Here is a 25350-nt window from a genome sequence, read left to right as displayed (position 1 = left end):
AAAAAAAAAACATTCCGATCGCGGTAAATGCATGTTCATATGCACGACGGATAGGTGGATTAATAATTTTTTTTATTTCAATATTCAGACTTTTTTAATCAAGTGATTTCTTTTATTGAAGATTAAAAAAGATAAAAATTATTGATTTGTAGTTTTTACTCGTGATTTTTTCTTTTATGTAAGGAAAACATTTTCTAAAACGATATACGTGTATCTTATTATTTTTTTTCCTTCAAAACATTACCATGATTACGATAAATGCAATAAGTTTACGAATAATTTTCATATTAAAATAATTATTTTACATAGTTTCACTCAAAACCAGACACAAAACACGTAATGATGACCCTGATTACCAAACACAGACTTCCTGTGTACTGCTACGTATACACAGATTTTTGACATCTTGGGTATTGGAGGTCTCCAGGTAAATAACATCAATGTTACTTCGACCACTCCCCCTCCTCAGGTAACCGTACGGTAAAAAAATTGGGTCTTTAAGCTAGACTCTGAATTGTTTTAATAAAAATCATTGTAATTAATAAATCTAATTATTTTTGTCCATTTTAAATTGTATGATTTTTTAATCATTTTACATTACTAATATAATATTTAATACAAAAGTTACAATAAATCTGGGTTTAAATAATTTAAAATTGATTTTGTTGGAAAACTATTTTAGTAAACAATAGGTATACATATTCATTGTAATCAGAGTTTATTACCTGAATATAGCAAAGATATCAGTCGAAAATGATAAAGAAATTTATCATATTTATATATTTATTTGTATACTTGAACTATAATGGGTTGAATATCTAAAATTGTTGAAGCAAAATATCAAAATCTTGTGGAGACAGCTGTATTTAAAACTACATATATGAGAAACCTTTCTTGATAAAATGTATGGTTCTATATGTATGTGCCAGTATGTGTTTATTTTAGAAATATTTTTCTGCTGTGTCAGAACAATGAAGAATAAATATGCTGTATTAAATAATGTCTTAAGAGATGTGGTTAGAGATGAACAATACTAAAACAATATATTTGTCAGATCTCAATACCATATCATTTACGACTAAATTGTGAGACTTTTTTTTTGCTCATTATAGAAACTTCTTTTTGTTTTCTTTTTAAAAAAAATTAGGCATTTTCTTTTGTTGAATGTGAAGTTAAAGATTCATTTTTCCTTTGTTAAAAATTGCACTGCAAACATGGAAGTTTCAGCATGTTCATGTATAGTAGATTTCATAGCAGGAATGATTGGGGAAAAAAATGATAAGACTGAAATTCAAACACTGTGCCCCAGTATCACTAGTCAGGTGCTCTTAAACTGAGCAAACTCAGGCCAATATTCCTGGTCCACATAACCCAATTTTCTACATTCCTTCTTCCATTAAAACAGTCTTTGACCTCAGAGACATTATAAAACATATTGGCCTTGATGAGATTTATTAAATTACATATGACTTGACCAAGGCCCCGACAGTGGCACTAAATGTAATAGGTAAGAAGGAATGAATGAAGAAAATGGTTGGACTGGAAATGGAACCCCCGAATCACTAGTCAAGTTATCTAACCACTAAGCTACACACACCAATATCCACAGCCCACATAGCTACACTTGGTATTTTTAACCAACAAATCTTTAAAAAAAAACTTGTAGAGGATATACAGTTGAACTTCGGTATCTCAAACTGATATTTTGAATGACATGGATGTGTCAGTGATTTGTAAGTCCCAATCACTTATTCTATAACAAGAATTTTACCCTCAATATCTCAAAGTTTTTCCTCGGTCCCATCAGGTTCGAGATAACAAGGATTGACTGTCTTTTTTCTATCAGGTTCTCCTGGTATTAAATTAGAAGTAGCATTCCAGAAATACCTACCACACTTTTAAGTTTTTTCCCCACTGATACCCAGACATATCTTTGAAGTTTTAAACATATAACTTATTCTGTCCATATGCATTTACTGGTTTTTCTCTCTGTCATGTTATATGTGTGTAAAAATATTAACATTAATTAGTTTGAAAAAAAATCTACCAGAATCATAAAGATCTGATGAAGGAAAATGAAATAATTCTGACTAGATAGGAATACATACATACGTATCTACATTATATTATCACATTGTTTTGAAAGAATGAAATTAAAAAAAAATAAAAAAAATATTCTGCTTTTAAGTATTGTTTTGTTGAATATTTATGCATTAAATGGAATTCCATTATGGAAAGATTGTGCCACTGGTATGTTAATGTATTAAAATGCTATCTACAGAAGTCTTTATAAACAAAGAACAAGAGCATTTGATGCATCAAGGGAGTTGTGTCCAATACTAGATATGACCTACATTTTGCAGATGAGTCACCAAATTAATGTTTTGGAGCACATTCTAAAGTAACAGTAAGCCTTACTGAAATTAAACTTGCAAGGATGCTTTCTGTAAGGAATGAAAGCTACCAGACATACTTCAGATGCTAGATCTAACCCCATTTTCTGGTCTAATTCTGGATGAGTGTTAGTGCAGGTTAAAGTTGAACTAAACTTGTGTTCATTATGCATCTAGGTATGTACAGGTATCCCTATCAACAGTTACTTTGTCAGCATTATTATTCAATTATAATGTCCCCATGAACAAACAAAATTTTGCCTACCCGCAAACATTGATCCCTCTGAAATTACAATGACTCTACAGGAAGCAGTGCCTGTCAATTCTTATCCCTGCACTTCTTAAGGATCACTGGTTTGGAAAAGTGTAATATAAAGAAAGGAAGGACATATAATAGATTTTCTGTGCATTTATATATAGAGTATAAAACCTACAAGATTCTGATAATGATGATTTTAATTCATGAACAAACATAATTCACAACAGATTTTGATAACAATGAACACAATCTTGGTGGTATCTCATGTTATCACAACTAAAAACTGCATATCCGTTATATGGATATCCGAGCAAATCTGTACTGCAGTGTTCTGGGATTTCTAATTAAAACAAGATTCTTTTGATCAGGTAGAGATTGATGAAGTTTTTCTAATCCTAGCACAGAACAGAATCCCTTCCCAGCACCCTGCCCGCTGCTTAGTGAAAATCCACCATGCTTAACATACCCAATAACCTCCCTATCACCATTATCCACACTCTCTGAGTTTTCTGTTTTTATCTCGGGTGTCTTTTTGGGTGGTAGATTCAAGATGCCTTTCTTAAATAGTTTTATTTTTCTTTTTTTCTCTTTCTTTTCTTCTTGCTGTGGGTCTTTTTGTTGCAATTTTACTGGTCCAACATAAAACCTGTCGGCTTTCAATCTGTTGACATCTTCCTGTGTTGGTATGGAGATTGTTCCCATTTCTTCAGGGCTGCCTTTGGAATTCATTGCTATTTTGATGTAAACCAAAGATTGTTTGTGTCTACTAATGACATCTTGGAAGGAGGCATGCAATGCATCATCAATGTGACTTTGCAAACATTTCTTGTTCTTTCCAGAAGCAATATTTAATACTTTTCTCAAAGTTCTGAGATCATCTCTTCCCCTTAACACATAAAAGTCTTGGCTATCATCTTTCTCATCAACCAGTTGTTTCCATGCCCAACTGAATGGGTGATCCATACCTAACTTTCTGAAATTTGGTCTTTTGGCTGGAGGTCGTCTGCTATGCTCAGCCTCTTTTTCACTCTTTATCCTGTTTTCCTCTGCTTGCCCTGCTTGTGTATCTGGGAAATCTTCTGGAAAGTGTTCACTCTGCTGTTCATTAGCCAGGCACTGTAATTCACGCAAACCTCCTGCTCTTGCCCCATGATAGACACTGGCTACCCAGAATGCCATGCTCCACCCTGCAGGAAGGATGAGATCCCATCCACTCCCATAGTGACTGTGATTCCTGTCTTTGGGATCGACTCCTTGGTTCTGAATGAGCAGCACTGGAATCCTACTTTCCTCATCCCCTAGTATTAACTCTGTCCCTGAAAAAGTTTACCATTAAAACATGTTACCTACTGTATGTATCATGTCACTCTCATGTGTCTATTTTCAAAAGACCTAATATCCTTAATACTGTACAGCAATTATTATTTACAACAATTTTTATTTGCAATTCATCTGTTTAAAATCTACCGGTATATGAAATGGCTATTAAAGTTTCATGACTGACAAAAACATTCTAAACAAGTACATGTATATAACTAAGAAATAGGTTTTGGGGCAAGGAATATTTGCAAGTTAAAAAAATGGACTTGAAACTCAGGAAAATTTCTTGCACATGAATAAAAGTTGGTTTACATATTTGAGTAACTTGACTAGACCTGCAGCAAACTTTGAGGAAATTCCTATGGAAGTCCAGCTAATAATTAAAATACTTGCTTTAACAACAAAAGAAAATACTGTAAACCAACTTTTATAAGCAAGTTTTATCATATTCTTGCAGCTAACATTTCATTTGTGTATTTATATAGAATGTTTCCTAACATCTGCAGTCTATAGACAGCAATTTTTCACTTAATAACTGCATTCTGTACAAACCTGGCACAACATGTTCAGACTTCAGTTGATTGATTTCAAAGTCTGACTTTTTTGTTGAAGTCACTGTCTTCCGGATTTCTTCCTTCCACAGGGGTGAAGAGGAGACATCCTGGCTGATCTTCAGTGTAATGGCTCCTGTATCATCAGACATCATGGCCTCTGAAGTTTCTAAAAATTGAGGTGCAATAAAGACCTTTATTACTTTATTTAATTGAAAATTCAAATAGCTTCCATAATTATCTCTTCAGATTGGTACATTCCCCTCTTTGAACATTGTATTCTTTTGAAACAAAAAAAGAGATAGAGGAGATAGATATACAGTAAAGCCTGTCTTATCCAGACACCACTGTTTTCATATCTTTCATAGTATGCCAAATTACATGGTAGATGACATTCCAGAATAGACAAAATAAACAACTAAGTTCATTAAAAGAGACTAAATATCATAATAGTATAGGAATAGATTTCAGAACACGTGATATTTTGAGAAATATTTCACTACCCCGGTACAGTGGACCTTCAGATATCCGGACGCCAGATATCCGGATGACTATTCATCGGAACGGAATTTTTTAAACGTTATTAGAGAGGTTGAGCAGAAGACTGTGTACGTCTACTTGTAGATTGTTGTGCCTTGTTGAAATGACGTTTTACACGTACCGTACACGTTTAATTTGTTAAACAGAAAATGACATTAGTTATGCATACGCGTAAAATCACTTCTAGGTTTACACGTACAAGTAGACGTACACGGTCAAATGCTTAACCTCTCTATTTTGTCTTGTTTAACTGGTAATTCAGATATCTGGATGCTTCACATATCCGGACAAATTGACTGGGAACCAAAGCATCCGGATAAATAAGGCTCCACTGTATATATTTTTTTCTATATTTTACCTTTACTTGCGGAATCATTCCGTTTCTTTGCTCTGATGACTCTAGGATCCCTAACAGTCAGACCAATAACACAATGGGGAGACAACTCTGCAGCAGACCGACACTGACAGACTCCTTCCCAGAATTCCCTCTGCTGGTTAAAGCCCAAGGAGTGTTCCTGGTCCTGGAAGTACTGTTTCCACCAGTGAGCTGGTTCACTTTTGTTGGACATGATATCTGCTATGCAAAGAGTTTGTTCCAGAACTTTCTGAGACTCTGGTCCAATGAAGCGATGCCTCACAAGTCTGTCTTTTAAAGAAGTCATCAAAATCTTCCCGATCTGAGATTTTCTGTTTACTACTTTTATGACTTGCTCCTCAGTTGGTTTCTGAGTTGTCTCCTTCTTCCTTTTTTGTTGCTTCCCTTTTCCCTTCTTTTCACTAAATGCCTTACAATCATTGTCAATTTTCTTTATTTCTTCCTCATCCTTTTTTTCACTATGAATCTCTTGTTCTTCAGAATTATTGTTGACAGGAGCTTTATCCCAGATTTCAGACACAGTTTTCCCTTTTCCCACTTCATCAACTGGACAGCTGCAGACTTCTTCGGAAATGTCCTGAGCTGCACAACCTTCTGTATGGGAAAAGCTAGCCTCTAATTCCTGCCACAGTTCATTATAGGAAGCAGGATGACACCAAATCCATAGCTGACGAAGAGAGTGCGATTCAGTCCTGGGTCTCCAAAGAAATGTAACAGGACAAATGGCTCCCAGAGGATACTGATCTTGTTTGTACAATACACAGCTACCCTCTCTGGTTCCTTCCAAGTACATCTTGGCTCCAATGGTTAGTCCTGAAAATTATGCAGACATACCCGGTAGTTACTAGACAATGCACACTGCACTTCAAAACCATGAAAAGGTACACATATTTATTAAATAATCTTGTTTAGTTCAAAATCAAAACGTAATTTGTTTGAACATTTTAAATATGAAAACTTGGGACAAAAAACACATGTATGTAAAGAAAGATCAAGTTATTCTTGTTCATTATGACTTTGATGAACTTTTTACCTGTTTGTGAATTACACAGACGAGAAACACCACTGATGATATCTTCTTCATTTCCTTGAACTTCTATGCAGCACATGTAGGAAACATCCTGAAAAATTCAAAATCAATACATAATCTCTCCCCACAGGCATTAACTCAAGATGCTTTATGTCAAAATGATAAAAAAAAGAGTTTTTATTTATATAAATTGCAATATCTGTCAGGAAAATTACTGAATTTGTATCTAGTGCAAAAAATTCAAGTCTACTACTATCTCCCCCCCCCCCCCCAAAAAAAAACCCATAGGTACAGTAGTCAGAGATTACAGAGCTCAACTCAACGAATGTTGTCTTTAAGTAAGACAAAGTCACACAATTACCCAACAAAAAGTGTACATTCAAAATTGCAAAATTTATGCAATTTTGATCTTATACTTTGGAATAGACCTTCATAAAAACTTCAAACTAGTTCTTCATCATGAAAATGTGATTAAAATCCAGCATCTGAAGCAAGCTTGGAAGTTTTCATCCCTTGATGCATCATTTGGGCAAGTTTGGTTTATATAAGCCTTATAGTTTCTTGGTAATAGACCTGCATCCATAACTTTTACCTGGTCCATTATCTGGAAAATTTATGTCGAGTTCAGCATCCAGAGCAAGTCCATAAGTGTGCATCCTAAGATGTATCATCCATGTGAGTTTGCCCAACATAGGGCTAATAGTTACATAGAAATGAAACCTGCACCAAAAACTAACCTAAGGTAGGATTCTTCTCATATTTCTAATATTTAAAAATTAATGAAATTTTCACAGAATCAAGAAGACAATATCAGTAAGGGATAGTATCAGTGAAATTAAGTTTGACCGTTTTATATTAGAGGCTAGGTCAAGGTCATTATCTTTTTCCTTGACATTAAGCATAAAAAATAACTGTTGCCAATCATGTGATAATTACTTCTAATTCAAAAGTTTAATGATTGTTCTTTTTGCATAAAAACATATTACTATATCGGGTCTATAGCATGATATTACCAAATTTACATAAATAATTTAACTTAACTGGATTTTGGCTAATCCGAATTTTCTCTGTTTTTCTTAATTTTTTAGGATATATTAGTTATTTTCATATGCTTCCTATATTCAACTTTTTCTTATTTTCACATATAATAAAGTAGTCTTATAAATGCACAAAATGATACAAAAACAAAAAGTTTTGATCGTTCACTAGGAGAGAAAAAATACTTTTTATGGATTTTTGGCTCATATCTGCACTTTGATAGGAAGCGTTTAAAAGCTAATAAAGTTCTAGTTTGTTTGAAAAATCATATTTATTTGATATATTTTGAAAGTTTAGTCCCTCATTATTAATTTAACTTACATTTGAAAATTTCTCCAAGTCTTCGATTGTGTAAAAATTATAACTAAATTCATTGTTCAATTATAATTTTGAGAGGCAGAAAAGAAGATATTTTCATACGCCACCATTCCACCAAAAATATAGTCCTTGCTAGTTTTCAAATGCAGTTTACCATTTCTATTTAAAGTTGTACAATTGTGGTGAGGAAAGAAAAATATGGTCTTTTAAATTCCTTACACCTCAATATATAAGACATATAAGCAAATATACTTTTAATGTTTCATCTAGTCAGAAACCAGAGAAGAATCCTACCTTAAATGTATCATCCATGCAAGTTTAGTCATTAAAGAGCTCATAGTTACTTGGAAATGAATGCAAGTTTGGTCATTTTTGAGCTCATAGTATATTGGAAATGAAACCTGCACCAAAAACTTTAACCTGTTCACTCAACCAGAAAATGTAGCCACAGTTGGTCAGATTCAGCATCTGAAGCAAGCCTGGTAGTGTGCATCTTAGATGTATCATCCATGCAAGTTTAGTCAACATAGGGCTTATAGTTCCTTGGAAATGAGACCTACACCAAAAACTGCACCAAAAATGTTAACCTGCTCCAAAAACATTAACCTGGTCATTCCTTTGCTGAAATTGCAGCATCTGAAACTTTGACGGGTACAATGAAACACACTAGAAGCATCTTCCATGCATGTCTAATCAATGTAGGACGTAGAAGTACTTAAAATGAAAACTGCTCCCAAAAAAATTAACCTTAACCTGGTAGTCCAGTCATTATAAATTTGACCTCAAACTAATTGCAACAGAATTTTTCTTATGGTAGTGTTTCTTCCAATAGCATAATGTAACTCCATAAAAAATCGGAAAAAAATCGGACGAGTGGTTTTCATACAAATCGACTTTAAAAATATGGAAACATGACTTTCATTTTGTTTCTGGTAAGACGCACCATACTACTCGCTGTTGACGTCATTTTCTACTAAAGTACGTCATAGATAAGAATTATTTACCAAAAATTTTTGAAAAGTAACTTTTTTATAAGTTTCCTTCATAATATTACCAATAATTGAAAAGGAAAATAAGCCAGAATATTATTTTATACTTTTTGACACTTTCAACATGAAGAGGCTATACAGTTTAATAATACAGGCCTATATTTTATTTTTTTTTTAAATTAGACAGCCATAGGAAAAAAGTTAAAATTAAGTGCACTAGTTTTAAAAGTTGTTGATTTCATACTTTCCACAAGAGCTAGACCTTTTATTGATTAGTTCATAGCGTAAATTCGTTGTTGCAGTTAAATCTATATGGAACGCCATCTCAGTCAAAATTTCTTCCCAGTGCGTTATATTTTCTATAATACACTGTATCACTGATGTCACTGTCAGAGGGTAAAGTCCCATTGATTCTCCTATGATTTAACACAAATAGACAACCGTGGCTTATTTTAAATTTATGAAATGATTAACCAACGTCTCCGCTGTTTGTTATGAAGATATCATTTATTTATTATTATTAACAATTTATGTCAACGGAATTAATGAATACAAGTTCTACAAACTTCGGTAGTCTTCCATCCCTCACCTCCCTATTCAAACTGTTATATCTCGATATTTTGGGATTCTAATCAACATTTTTAACGGAAATAACATGGGAAACTGAATTGGTGTCACTATGCACAGAGAAATATTTTAGAAATCGTAATACCGAGAAATATGGAATTGAAGATTGCAATGAATCGTACATGTAATACCGAGAATGATGGATTCGAGGATTGCAATGAATTTCATGTACTTTGATAAATTTAAGTAATTATACATTGTATTTTTGATTTAAAATAAAAAAAAGTTAAAGGTTTATATTATTTTCTTGAAGAAACTCTTTAGATCTAGTAAGTGGGAAGCACTACAGTGTCAGGTATTTTTTATGCTAAAATCAAAGGATATAATATATATATATATTTTGTTAAATAATACATAACTGTTCTTATCTCTGAGATTTAGTTGATTTAATCAAAACAGTTCATAACTTAGATCTATCCAGATTTATCATTAGAAATTAAAGCTGAAGTAGATGTAGTCCCAAACGTACCGTTACTGCTGCATTTAAACCTGAATTTTTCTCACATATATTTTCGTTGCATATATTCTAGTGCAATATATTCTTGTCTCGGCATAAAATCACGCAATTAACATATTTTAAAATATGCCATATTGAAAATTATCACATGGAATTTGGTTTAATCATAAGAAAAAATGAAACCAAAGACCATTTATAAAACACTAATACTCAGTGATACAAAACAAAGCTGGACCGCTTTATTTTCTCGTTGAAAAATAAATCACATGTCTGTAAATTTATTAATTCTTATGCGCTCCTTTCTTTTGTATGATGATAAAGACATGCTCATATATAGCTACTTTTGGACTCTAGACAGAACCTCATCCCCCAAATATTTAACCCAGACCTTGTTCGAAACAAGTTATCTTATTATTTACATTTATTATAATTTATAATTTATATTTATTAATAGCCAAAATATAACCCATTCACGCCAAAAATATGTGAAAGGCGTGCAACTCCGGTTTGATTACTTTGTAACCCCATGGGCGTTGGAAGCAAATTGAAAGTAGGGGGAGGAGTGCTAATCGAAAGTGGGGGGGGGGGTCTAAACTCATAAAAAGGGTTAATCCCAATTCTCAATGCCTATATAATGTCTATTTTTGCAAAATAAAAAAGACCCCCTCCCCCCGGTTTCGACGCCAATGAACCCCGTTGATTTCCTAGGTTAAAACGAATGTCAACCAAATCAAAACAATGTCGGTCCATGTCGTCTTTGCATATATTCCTGCCATTGATATGTAGTACTTAATTGGTTTTTAATTGAATTAAAATGCAACAACCATCATCAAACACGATTATGTAGAGTCAGTGCATTGCAAAATTCTGGGGTATATTGTATAAAAGCGATGAATGTTATTTTAATTGAATATTATGATGACAACCATGCAAGAGAGATTATTACGTCAGGTCATAACTTTGACGCGAACATGTTGCAGAGGAAACTAAGAGGGAAACGAAATACACCTCAGCATATAGCCTTCAGAAGCAATAAGGGGACGAGTTGCAAGTGATTAAAGGGGGGGAGGGCTGGCAAATTCTTTTGAGTCAAATTCTTTATTTTGATTTCAGCGAAGGATAATATTTATTTCCAATGTTTAATATTTAAATCCAAGTCGACAAATAGTACTCTTATAGTAAGTTCTCTTATTCTTCAGAGGGGGAAGGGGGGGGGTTAGTGGCAGATTATTTTTTTCCTGTCCAGTCGAGGTCATATTATTTATTTTCAACTCTTTCGAGGACAGATTAATTATTTCTAAAATCTATCCCTCTTCAGAATCAAATGGTTGTCCACTTCGGGAGAGACAAACGATAGACGATTCGAATTTTCTCTGTTTCTTTAAGAAATTTCACTTTTATTCTTAATGTTGATACGCAAAATAAGCAAGTAATTTCATACTGTATGAACTTTCATAAACTTTTATAAAGTTGCTATGTTAAACTAACTTTGAGTAGAAATTTACTTAGTTTGGTTAGAAAAAAACATATGATCCGAATTTCCTCTGATTTTTTACTTAAATTAGCCCATGATATACATTGATCACAGAAAATATTGAAAAATATTTCATGAATGTCTATTTCCCATTTAATGTTTATGGTTATAAGGACCAAAGAACAGTCATATAACCACTTTTTATCAGGCATCTGAAAAAAATTTATGTAATTCGAATTCCCTCTGTTAAAGCAAGGTATATTATTGAACATGACGCATTAATTCATTACAATAATAATTATATCTTCTGAATTTTATTCCTGTATATTTGTTTTTTTTAATATTAATACAAACACTGCTCGCCAATTAAAAAATCATGTGTAATTTTCCACCTATTTACTTTCTTTTTTTCCTCTTTTTTCAAACAAAATATTAGATAATTCCCACCTAAATTTCAAAAAATTGCCTCGATGGAATTTTTCCGATTTTTCATATCACACTGCCTACATGTTGAACTCGCATAAAATACTAAAGAAAATTCTGTTGCAATTAGTTTAGGGTTTTACAATTTTTTTGCTATTTTGACTGGACTATGGGACGCTGACGCCGACACGCGGTCCCAACTTAGTTGAGGTGAGCTAAAAATCACTGCAAATATTAACACACAAGTAATCAGAAAGCTATGTAGCCTATGTTTAAGTTTCTGGGATCAGTTAATAATATACTCATAGAAATTGAATCCATGCTTACTATCATTTGACAGTGATGCTGAGTTGCCCTGTAAGATGCCCGAGAACTCTTATCCGTAGGTTGATAAGGAATCCTGTAACCCCATTTTTCTATCATCTTGAATCGTTTTGCATGCCAGATGTGAGTTTCAAGCCAAACTTTGGTTTTCTGGCGTCGGACGTACTCCTGCAACAGGTTATTAGGCCGTCTTCTGTGTCTTCTACTTGGTTTTTTGTGTTTATTAGCCTTTATTGTCACCATCTACAAAATCACATTTTACTTGCACAGATTTTCAGTGAACACTGGAGGAAAACCGAATAGTACTTGCAATCACTCCTACACAGCATTTGTGCCCTATCATCTATAATACTAGATCTATTACAAAAATAAGTTATAATTCAGAAGAACTATTGATAACTTGCCCATTGAGGAGAAGTGAAAATTATATTTCATTAATTTTATGGTTTGCATAAACGAAAATATAACTGCCTGTCTTATCCATAAGCATTAGAGCTACCATCTGTTGAAGTCGATACTGTATAGCAGGTTAAAATCGCGGTCGGAAAAGATCGCGATTTGTTCAATTTTCAGCAAATCGCGGTCGTTTGAATTCGCGGAAAGGAAAAAACCATACATTTTTTTAACAGTACTTGCAAGCATTTTTCTTTAGGCATATATTGTGTGATCCTTTATTTTCAGTTTCTATTTTACGAAAGTCTGTTCATGTATATCGCGCATATCAGACAGGAAAGGCAAATCTATATATTGTGTCAATTTTGAGCCCGATTAAATAAGAACGAAACACCGGACTGATCCTAGTAGTCAAATTGTTGAACTTTTAATCATATAATTGAAATAAATTAATTGTCTTTACCCTGTTTACTTCGCAAGTGCCTTGATCATGTTGATTAAAGGTAATGACTGAGTGATACACACGGGTGAAATTATACAAGTTTGTTTAATTAAATAATTACATTGCACGTCTACTAGATGGCATAACTACCATAATTGTCAGCTATAGAAATTAATTTAACAATTAATAAGCTTTACAAAATACCAACAACTACGTGTTTGTATACACTCTCATAATTATAATGACAGTCTACATCTAATCACAGATGATAATAAAATTTCAGTTTATCCTTATAAATCTTTTCAAGAATTATTCACTGTATGTTGAATTCGCGGAATTTCTTTTTCTGCGAATATAGCAAATATTAACTCCGCGAGTTAATTTCCTGCTGTACAGTATCCTAATTACTCCAAATATAATACCAATCGGGGTTGTACATAAATATTGAAAATACAGCCAGGGGACAGTAGGAGGGGGACTGGCATTCCTCCCCAAACAGGGGTTGAAAGGAATACCAGAATAAAAAAAGGAATTACATCATCATGGGCAGAAAAAATTCCCAGCCCTTGGTTCTTTGGGACAACCATGTAACAAAGGCTTTTTATAGCATGGATCTAATTTTAAAAGTATTTTATAACCAATATAAAAAGAGAATCAAGACATTTGTTACCTCCCTCACTCTGTGGGGCAACCTTTTAATGTTGTGACTCATTGCTCTCCGTCGCATGGAAATGGACATCAATCCATTCACTGCTTGGGAAACCTTTCTCTGTTTGGTGGCAGCATCTAGGAGCTGTAACTCTGCAGCCCTACACTTTGCATATTCAACTACATTGATGGCTGAAATTAAATTTAAAAATAAATTTGATACAGTAAAACACACTTTGATAACAAAGTGCCAGGGGCAGATGAGGAATGAAAATCACTGTAAGTGTCAATTCGTTATAAGCAATTAAGCATGCATGTTTATCATAACCATGTTTTACTGTATTTTTTCATGGCACCAATAAATTTCTGCTACGAGTCAAAATCATGCACTCCCTTCCTTGGAATGAATTAAGTACTTACTCCAATAAGAGTAGCTGACCACTGTTTTTTTCTCCGATGTACTAATTTTTTTAACTGATTTATTTTCTCTACACAAGCCCCTGTGGTAGAACTATCCTAGCGTATTGTATTTTCGACCTATTTAGATGTAATTTATTAATTTATTGCAAACTTTATAGAGGCTTAAAAACTATGGACTTAAAATGTTAGCATATGTGTCTATAAATAAAATTATATAACCCAAATTGCAGTTTTGTGTTTATTTTATTTATATGCCATAATATTGGGAGGGTTCATTTTTACCTACAAAAATATTAGCGTCTTGTGTTTTCGACCTAAATATAGTATCAACGACCAAACAGTATTGGCTTTAAATATCCGTTGGATATTCCAAACAATAAAAATACGATTGTCTGTCTTTCAAAAAAACATTGAACAAATTGCATATTTCGGTTGCAAATACATTTATTCGTTGGTTGAACTCATCTGTCAGGAGCTGTGCATTTCCAAAAAAAATCAATGAAATTACAATGCATTTTTCAGTAAAAACCTGTAAGAAAGTGCCTATATCTAAGGGAGAAAAAAAATATGTTTGATCCACCCATTCATTTCAATATGCATGCTTCTCTTTGACAGAGATCTTAATTTTCTTTCGGAAAAATGTCATCAAAAAATCTTTGTAATTAATCGATTGCGGCTTTGATTAATCAACAGATAAAATGTGCATTAGTAAAAAGACTAAAAATCCTGACATCGGACTAAAACCATGGAGGGAATTCCGTTGAATTAATTATTTTGGGTATTTTTACTAAAGGTGTGCTTGAAAGGTATTTTTCCAAGTGTAACAACCGAAAATAATGTTCTACCGTGCGGTATCTGCACGGGAAGCAGATTGGGAAAAATAGGTCGAAAATACAATACGGTCGAAAATAGGATACGAGACGATACTAAAGTGTACCTTGTGGTGCTTCGGACAGGACTGTTTCTTGGATTCTCTGTTTCTTAGCAAAGTCTGCTTTTCCATCAAATTTCCTTTTTCTGCCAATCTGCTCCATTTCAGTCATATGTTATGGATAATTTTAGGCAAAATCTTTCAACATAGGCTGCAAGGTGGTTCTTTCCATGGGCGCAGACATCTTGAAAATAATAAATCATAGAAAAGAAACGCGTCAAATTTATTTTTCCGGATAATATTTACATATATTTTATCAAGGTGTCTAGCTATAAATGCTCACTGGGGATAACAGCATAACTCTCTGCTATACAAAAAAATTTAAAAACCTAATATAAGCCTGTTTCTAAGAGACGTACTTCCATCCAGGAAACCGGAATCTATCTACTTTACTTTTATAACTTACTTTCATTTTCACTTTTTCTTTTTGGTCGTCGGTACGATCCAAGGTGCGCTTAAAAGTACGTGTACTAAAAATGGCAGGCTTAGTACGGCGAGTAATCCAGACAGCAAAAGCTCCATCTGCTATAGGACCATACAGGTGATTATCATTATTTTTTTTCCTCCTGATTTCTATATAACAATCTGATAGTGACACTGATAGCCCTAGTCCAATCCACACTTTGCAAAAGTTAATGTTTCCCTTTGCGGGGTCAATAAAAAGATCAAAAGGGAAAGAAACGTCATTTCTCCTCTTTATGCTACCAAATATTTGGGCGCACTGTGATAAAACCATAGTGTTTAATTTTTTTCTTTCAATGTGTGGGTAGCCCCATCTTGGGGCAATCAGTACACAAAAGGCAGAGCTTTTTAAAAGTCAAATGACGAAGTTAAAAACCTGAGAACTACAAAGGCTACTGTGTGGATTGTATGGGTTTATCCCCTGAGATGGCGGCCAAGGAACATAACTTTTGAAAAGTGTGGATTGGACTGGTATAATCCCTATTAACCGCCCCAGCCCCTATAACCGCCCCCTGAGGTCTTTTTCAATTTTCAGGAAATAAAGGCCCTATGTACAGTGATTAAAATCAACTAGAATCGTATCAAAAATTGAAGAAAGTGAAACAGAAACTTGTCTATTATCAATTTCTCAATGGAAAATGAATAATTTAGCATAATTTGTGTGGATTATATTCACTTTAAGTAAACTTAGACATTATTCTAGTTGTTCCTTTTATTTATTTTTTTTTTCAAAAGATTTTTTGAAGTTAAAATGTGGCATTAAATATTATAAAGAGAATACCAAAATAACCGCCCCCTTTTTGCAATTTTCTAAGCGCCCGGGGCGGTTAATAGGGATTATATGGTATTTAACCTTCGAACTGCTCTCTGTGTGAACCAATGACAAGGAAAAAGTCTTTTCTAAGAGTTTTTTAACAGTAGTGAAATTATTAGAGAATACAAATGATGATCGTATAGTGGTTAAGAACAAAGAATATCGATCATTAAATGGCCCGTGATCGTATAGTGTCTCTCGATCCCTCCTAGAATGTTGCTCCAAAGAGCCCCACTCTGAGAAGTGTGGCCCAGATGAGAGTGAGAGAGTGAGTGCTTAGTAAAGTTAGACTGTCATTTTATAATGTACAATACATAATACTCATCTACATATATATATGAAACAAACAAATCAGATTCAAGTAAACAAGTTATACAGTAAATTTGGTCAAAATTCTAGAACTTTATAAAATAAATTATAATATAAACATAAGCTTCAGTTCAGTGTCCTGGTATTGCGCAAAAGTTAATATAATATTAAAGTAAGTTTTTGCAATGTTCCGTTACTCTTCCTGTATTGATGTCCGAAGATAGATAAACATCCTGGTTGATTACAGTGTCCTTAATCCGATTAACGGGTTTGTTTACTTTTACGGAAAGGTATTACACTTTCACATCCCAATTGGATTATAGGTCAGTGCACTCTATCATGAGTACATTTTAATAAGCTTATTTTATTTTCTTGATTAAAATAATTGTCTCAAACCCTATAGGTTTACATTTTACCTTATGAGTCCACAACAACTGGTCATTTACCTACATAGCTTTATTTTACTATTTATAAAAAAAAAAAAATAGTCACAGTCCCTACTATTTCCCCATCGAACTTTGGAATGGATAATTATGAATTAGTGAAAATTAATGACATCTTTCAAAATTCTTTTCAAGAAGCACAGTGAGTGGTCCAGTAAAGATGAAACTCATTTGGAATTATGACCTCAGGTTCTGTATGCTGATGGGTACTAAACAAAGGAAATCAAATTTCTCAGTTCATTGAACAATAATGTTGATACTTGGGGTTCATATAGATCAAACACTAAATTTTCATGACCATGTAGACTCGGTCTGCAAGTCTTTAACATACAAATTATTTACTTTGCGGAAAATCAAGAAATTTCTTCCTTTGAAAACTAGGTTGGGGCCACAATGACGGATCTAAGTTTTGCAGAGAAATATGTAAGAAAAAACTTCTTCTCAAGAATCACTGGGCCAGGAAAGATGGAACTTTACCTTTAAATATGAGGAATCATTTTTAAACAAATGTTGAAAAATATATCTCAAGTTTGTTTTTATCATATATAATTTATGGCAAAATATTTTTATCATTGCTATTTAATTATGATTATCATTATCATCATATGACATCCCTGGGAGAAAGGTTGGGGCCATAATGAACAATCCAAATTTAACATAAGAATACAGTAAAACTCGCAGTTACAGCAAAGTCACTGGGACCTACGAAATTACTTCATCATATCTGTAATTCGATCGTTAAATCCATTTCAGGAATTTGCTTAAAATTTATATAGCAGGGGATCAAGATAACTTCGCTATCATATCTGTGAATTTGCAATATCCGTGTTTGTACCAAACGAGTTTTACTGTATAATAAAGGAAAAATGTTCAGAAATCTTCTTCTTAAGAACATAAAATATATGATTGATCATAATCTCAAAAACAGCATATGTATGATTGATCATATTTATATCGAAGCATCCTCAGGTGGTATAGATTCATATTTGTTCAAATCATGATTCCTAAGGGTAGGGTTGGACCACAATGAAAGTTCAAACTTGTAGGGAAAAGTCACATTTAATCAAAAAATATTTATTGATAAGAATCCTTAGTTAGCATTGATTCAATTTTCTTCAAATTATACCCCCTCTCCTAGTCTGGACCACTTTTGCATTCCATTAAGCTTTTCAATACTGAACTGATTTTGCTTTTTTTTTCCTAGCCACAGTGCTCAAGTGAGTGATGTGGGCCTGAGCTTCTCATTCAAAAACACCAAATATTGATGTGAAACGCCGATTAAGATTAAGTCTTTATTAAATTGATATGAAGAATCTTAAAATATGAATATCCTAGCAGTAGTTTTAGATTGATCTTTAAAAATCCCTAAAAATAGCAAAATATTTGTTGCTATTTGATGATTATTATTAATTGAGTTACATGTTGTTTACAGCCAGGCAGTTCTGGTTGAGCACACACTGTATGTGTCTGGACAGATAGGAATGAATCTGTCTGGGAACATCGTGCCAGGAGGTGTGGTGCCCGAGACAGAACAGGTCAGTATAGTCAGTACCACTGTGGTCTTAATCATTGTGGAGTGATTATAAATTTAAACTATTTAAGTAATGTTCATGACAATGGATAACTCTCAAAAATTATCCACAAAAAAAAAATACGACCTGCTGCTTTAAGTATTTTTCAAAGGCATTCAGAACCATTGCTTGGTAAAAAAAAAAAAAGATGCATTTTTGAAAATATACAGTAATTCAAGCCATAAAAGCAAGGAACACCAAGAAATAAACATATACTGTGTAAATGTATACATGTATATTTTGTTTACTACCAATTCTTACTTATCAAGAAAACTGTATTTTTGTATCTTTTCTGAACAACATTTGTGCAAAATATGTTGAAGAGAGGAATCAATTCCAAATTATATACTAGTTACTGGTAGATTTTGCATGCATGTAAATATTTTATACCAAGTTTCTTTAAATCAGAAATATAAATACTTTGTGTTTTAATCATTGACAGGCCTTAAAGAATATGCAGGCGATTCTTGAAGAGGCAGGTACCAATATGAATAATGGTAAGAGATTCTTTTACATCAACTCAGTAGTTCTTTTCAAATTTAATATTTATTAATGGTTAATACCTACTTAAATTACTGTAAACATATTTCATTTGGCTATGTATTCTTTTTAGCACTTTTGGGGGAAAGAAATTTCTGCTAATTCAAGTGCATCGCTAAATGTCTTGCACATATACATAATTGAGAACATTAAGAATTGCGCTAATTCAAATCTATGCTAACATGTTCAAAAGTCAATTTCCACCAAATATTGTACACCCTAAATTTAACACATTTACAGTATGCTGTCTCAAAGATATATGTAGGTAGCATATTTTTTTAAAAGTAAGATAACTCTGTTGAGTTTATCTTGTCTAAGATCATGAGCATATAATCTTTGTCACTTAAAATTGATTATTGCAACTCTCTCTGTATGAATTGCTGCATGCCTGTACAAAATCAAATGTTTGCATGCAGTTAATCACAGATCTTATATGAAATGCATTATGCTTCGATTTTATTTAGGTTCACACTTATTGAATTCTAGTTCTAATGATGTAGACAGATCATTGCTGTTGGGGCATTCAGGTCCTGTGGACATGTTTCTAATTTTTAAATAGACCAGTGATCGAGCAGTAAACTTGCAGGTTTAGATCGTGCTGACTACCACAGTACATGTAGTCAGTTTTCTAATAATCTAATGGAAGAACAGTATATGTAGTTTAAAACTTAGTAAATGTGGTAAAATAGGTATAAAACGTACCCATGCAGTTTTGTAAAAAACAGTTTCATGCATGATTTGATTTTAAGTGCTATACATGATATTTTCTTTGACAATAATAAAAATGTTCATGCTGCATTGCCTCGTTATTTAACAGTTGTCAAAGCCACTGTGTTATTAGATGACATCAATAACTTTGGAGCTGTTAATGAAGTTTATTCCAAATGTAAGTACATGTACATGTATAAGTTTTTGAAGCATTTAAACACATAGATTGCTTGGCATCAACTTTCATTTTCATGACCTTTATCTGTGTATTGAGGCCAACATTTGATACTCCGTTAACATGCCTATCCTTATGACCTACATTATTTATTAAAAAATCATTCAGTCAAAGCATGCCATCAAAAGGGCTTCAGAGAGAAAATGTATTCGTTTTTAGCTCTACTGGTCAGAGACCAGAAGAGCTTATGTGATAGAGAAAATATATCTGTCTTCTGTTTTTAATGTCTGTCCGTCTGTCTGTAAACAATTTTTAAAAACGCTACTCCTCCTACAATTTTAGTCTGATTTCAATATTACTTGGCACACAAGTAGACTACACTAAGATACATAGAATAGTGCATCGGTTTTTGATTTCGATGAACGGTGTTGCCATGGTTACTAAAAATAGAATTTTCTGTGAAATTCCTTTAAAACGCTACTCCTTCTACAATTTTGGTCTGATTTCAATATAACTTGGCACACAAGTAGACTACACTAAGATACATAGATTAGTGCATCGGTTTTTGATTTTGGTGAACAATGTTGCCATGGTTACTAAAAATAGAATTCTCTGTGAAATTCCTTTAAAACACTACTCCTTCTACAGTTTTGGTCTGATTTCAATATTAATTGGCACACAAGTAGACTACACTAAGATACATAGAATAGTGCATCGGTTTTTAATTTAGATGAACGGTGTTGCCATGGTTACTAAAAATAGAATTCTCTGTGAAATTCCTTTAAAACGCTACTCCTTCCTCAATTTTGGTCTGATTTCAATATAACTTGTCACAAAAGTAGACTATACTAAGATACATAGAATAGTGCATCGGTTTTTGATTTCAATGAACGGTGTTGCCATGGTTACTAAAAATAGAATTTTCTGTGAAATTCCTTTAAAACGCTACTCCTTCTACAGTTTTGGTCGGATTTCAATATAACTTGGCACACAAGTAGACTACACTAAGATACATAGAATAGTGCATCAGGTTTTGGTTTCGATGAACGGTGTTACCATAGTTACTAAAAATAGAATTTTCTTTGAAATTCCTTTAAAACGCTACTCCGTCTACAGTTTTAGCTTGATTTCAAAATAAGTTGGCACACAAGTAGACTACACCAAGATACATAAAATAGTGCAATGGTTTTTGATAAGTACAAACCAGTAGAGCTACAGTCTCGACAGAGACTTCTGGTTCTATTTTTTTTAATGTCATCAAGAAAATTATACATAAATCATAAATTATGTCATGAAAATGGTATCTTTACCAGATTTTTAATTATTCAGTAATCTCACAGAAGTAAGCTAACTTTTGTGAAGAGTAAAACACGTAATAACCAGTGGGAATGCGACAAGGACTCCTCTGTCATATTTTATATCACTATGCACGGAAAAGTTACTGTCTAATACTAAATAAAAGGTTACAGAAACTCCCATTGAATATGGATTATTTTGTTGCATGCTTGTATTTATGAATAATTTGAATCTGAATTTATAAGTTAATTTTCTCCTTCTCATTGATTTTGATTATTAGCTTTAATGGACGAGCATTTACCAAGTTTTGGGAAAATTTTTTTGTTTATATAGTGCAAGTATATTTTAATAAGTGACTCAGGTGAGCATTTTGGCCAATGAGCCCCTTTTTAAGCTCACCTGAGCTGAAAGCTCAAGTGAGCTTTTCTTACCACCCATTGTCCATCTGTCTGTCTGTCCACCTGTAATTTTTTTACATTTGCAAGATGGTATAAAGCATCCTTGGATGAAGAGGAAGTTAAATAATTAAAATGAAGGGCCAAGTACAAGGGGAGATAATCAAGAAAATACCAAAATAAGGTGAGATCATTAAAAAAAACTTCTTCTCAAGAACCACTAAGCAAGAAAAGCTAAAACATATTTGGAAGCATCCTGAGATAGTGTATACTTCTACATTTTCAAAATCATGACCCCTGGGAGATGGGTGGAACCACTTTTTTTTGTAGGAAATCCAAATTTGACATTGAAATTATAATGAAAAAATCTTCTTAAGAAACAGTGGGCCAGAATAGTGAATACTACTCTGGAAACATTCCAGGGTAGTGTAGATTTTAATAAATTGTTAAAATTGTGACCCTGAGGGTTGGGCGGGGCCACAATATGGAATTTTAACATTGAAATATATAAATTGTGAATATCATCACACTTAAGAGTAAGATTAGGTCACAACAGGTATTACACGGGAGATAGTCTGGTAAAGAACAGCAGGGCCAAAGTAACTCAGGTGAGATTTGTGGCCCTTGGGCCCTTTTTTCCATTTTAAAGTTATGATAAATAATAGTGTCCATTTTACTTTCTAGTTTTTCAAAAGAGTTTCCCAGCCCGGGCAGCATATCAAGTAGCAGCATTACCAAAGGTGGGATAATTGTGTAAAATTGAAAGTAAAATTGCATAATCTCATTAATATTAGATGATCCAGTTTATACATAAAAGTCCTTATGCTGATGCATTTTGTTTGTTTCATTGTATTTTTTTCTTCCACATTTAAAACAATGTCTTAGGCTTATTTTAGTGATATAAAATACATGTACCTGATAATTATATTTTTTAATTACATATACATGTACCTATGTGTAATAATATTTTATTTTAATAATAGACATATCCAATAAAATCCAAAAGGATTTAATATGGCAACTTTTTCATTACACTTTTTCCATTTTAAAGTTCATTGCATAGAACCAAAAAAATGTACAAATAGGTCATGCTTGCAGAGTTAAGCTAGGGCAGATAAAAAGCATAGAATTAAATACCCGGTACATGATTTTTTAGAATATTACAAAGAAATCAATAAATTGCATTTGGAACTGTATTAAAATACCCCCCTCCATCCCAAATGCATGTTGTTCACTGTAATAAAAGAATTATATTTTTTTACTGTCAGAGACCAGAAGAGCTTATGCGATAGTATGTAATTGCACATGTCTTTTAAGGACTTTTGTCTGTAAACAATTTTTATAACGCTAATCCTCCTACAATTTTAGTCTGATTTCAATATAACTCAAGTAGACTACACTAAGATACATAGAATCTACATCGGTTTTTGATTTCGATATGTTGCCATGGTTACTAAAAATAGAATTTTCTGTGAAATTCCTTAAAAACGCTACTCCTTCTACAGTTTTGGTCTGATTTCAATATAACTTGGCACACAAGTAGACTACACTAAGATACATAGAATAGTATCGGTTTTTGATTTCGATGAATGGCGTTGCCATGGTTACTAAAAATAGAATTTTCTGTGAAATTCCTTAAAAACGCTACTCCTTCTACAGTTTTGGTCTGATTTCAATATAACTTGGCACACAAGTAGACTACACTAAGATACATAGAATAGTGCATCGGTTTTTGATTTCGATGAACGGTGTTGCCATGGTTACTAAAAATAGAATTTTCTGTGAAATTCCTTTAAAACGCTACTCCTTATACAGTTTTGTCTGATTTCAATATAACTTGGCATACAAGTAGACTACACTAAGATACAATAAATAGTGCATCGGTTTTTGATTTTGATGAAAGGTGTTACCATGGTTACTAAAAATAAAATTTTCTGTGAAATTCCTTTCAAACTCTAAATTCTACAGTTTTAGTGATTTCAAACTAAGTTGGCACACAAGTAGACTACACAAAGAACATAAAATAGTGCAATGGTTTTTGATAAAAAACCAGTAGAGCTACAAAAGACTTCTGGTTTGTATCTGATATGTAATTGCACATGCCTTTAAAGGACTTTTCTCAATATTTTATAATAATAAACACTGCATTCAATATGACAGACTCTCTTGCTACTGTATATACATGTTGATATATGTTGCTAAGAATACAGTTTTTGATAGACCGTGAAGCTGTAAAGCCTTGGAATAGCCAAAACTATCAATAATTAATCACTTGTATAGAATATATGACAGAGTTCAGCATGAAGGCAACAACATTTACATATCAATGAGTACACTGACTCTTCCTCTTATTGGATATGGGAAAGAAGAGTTCCTCAGGGGAAATAACTCTGTTATGCATATTGATAGGAATGATGGTTATTATAGTAATTTAACCAAGTATCAAATTTTCATTTTCTGATTGATAGCCATTAAGTTAATGCATTGTATTAAGTGATTAGCATTTTCATTAATATAATGATTATATATTATCTTGCAGTGGATTAATTTTGTACATTTATAATAGTTCTTCTCTGTTACAGGGTGCTAAAGTAGAAATTGAAGCAATAGCCATTGTTGGAAAACTGGTGGATACCCAATGACTAGAGGCCGAAAATGAAGTTTTTGAAAGTGCAAAACTTTAGTTTTTAAAAGTTCTTTCATCACCTCATTATGATTATTGAGAAATCTGTGTGTGTGTTTTATACTGACTCAAGTTTGAATTCTGCAGCAGTTTTAATTTCTATTCTAAAAGCAGTATTGAGTGCTGTATATCTATCTTCATTTTATATAAAGATTTAGACAAAAAATTTATTTTTCATAATAAAATAAAATCATCTGGAAATATATATGTCACTGTATATTAAGTTATTCTGTCATTTTATTGGTATAGGTTCTGGCAGTTAGCAATTCATAACTAAATGGAATATTGAAATCACAATCACTTAAACAGAGGTATTAGGCAGAAATTATCAAAGTATAATGACCCCATCAAGCTATACCTGTACAATACCATTACACACATAGGGATGAGAGCAGATTACTTTCTGAGGGCTATAAACTGTCCTGAAATCATCTTTGTGCCTCTGTGGAGGATTTATAGATAGCTAGGTGCCCTTCTTGACTTCTGTATTTGAAGTGGTTCAGTTCATACAGGTTTATCTTCCAATGGTATTTACAATAGCTCCCAGTTTAAACATAAAACTGATAAATCCTTAAAATGTATATGTGTATTGTTCATTGTTCTGAGATTCACCTGGATATCTATATCATTTTGAAATGTCTTATGTTAATAGTGTTCAGAAGCAATATCAGACCCATTTCTCAGGAAGCAAACAGAAACTATATGTGTACATGTATACACTTGATATATTTTGTGTGTCGAGTGACACTTGATATTCCCAAGGCTTTTAGTTGTCTATCACTGGGGCCATTCAAAGCATGAAGGATGATTACCTTTTTTCCAAAATGAAAATGTTACTTTTCCCCAAGACATTTCTCCCCCAAAATTCAAAAAATATTCTAAAATGTTCATACTGAAAAAAGATTCATCTTGAATTCAAGAAACAATATAATATTGTAATCATTATTCATAGCACAAGTAAGCTGAATTTTTAGAAAGGATTTAATTTTGGCATTATTAGC

The 25350-nt window shown here is 32.9% G+C and overlaps 2 protein-coding genes across 2 annotated transcripts; one reads left to right on the top strand and one right to left on the bottom strand.

Moving 5' to 3' along the window:
• Positions 1-2816: 2816 nt before the first annotated feature.
• LOC134245501 (ribonucleases P/MRP protein subunit POP1-like) lies at positions 2817-15157 on the bottom strand. The gene is made up of 7 exons (XM_062727786.1): positions 14960-15157; positions 13625-13794; positions 12123-12362; positions 6473-6560; positions 5422-6252; positions 4525-4692; positions 2817-3968 (listed from the first exon to the last, which is right to left on the bottom strand). The coding sequence occupies exons 1-7, from the start codon at positions 15063-15065 to the stop codon at positions 2947-2949; spliced, it is 2625 nt and encodes an 874-aa protein (XP_062583770.1). The 5' UTR covers positions 15066-15157; the 3' UTR covers positions 2817-2946.
• Positions 15158-15335: 178 nt separating this feature from the next.
• On the top strand, positions 15336-24516 carry LOC134245482 (2-iminobutanoate/2-iminopropanoate deaminase-like). The gene is made up of 6 exons (XM_062727757.1): positions 15336-15494; positions 18414-18516; positions 18995-19049; positions 19910-19978; positions 22351-22406; positions 24249-24516. The coding sequence occupies exons 1-6, from the start codon at positions 15430-15432 to the stop codon at positions 24306-24308; spliced, it is 408 nt and encodes a 135-aa protein (XP_062583741.1). The 5' UTR covers positions 15336-15429; the 3' UTR covers positions 24309-24516.
• Positions 24517-25350: the final 834 nt, after the last annotated feature.

Source organism: Saccostrea cucullata, unplaced genomic scaffold, assembly GCF_032062105.1.
Source record: "Saccostrea cucullata isolate Sc308-1 unplaced genomic scaffold, CSIRO_AGI_Scuc_v1 ctg923, whole genome shotgun sequence".
In the NCBI taxonomy this organism is placed as follows: domain Eukaryota; kingdom Metazoa; phylum Mollusca; class Bivalvia; order Ostreida; family Ostreidae; genus Saccostrea; species Saccostrea cuccullata.
The sequence above is the reverse complement of the archived record's forward strand: the minus strand, read 5'-3'. Positions and strand labels throughout refer to the sequence as shown.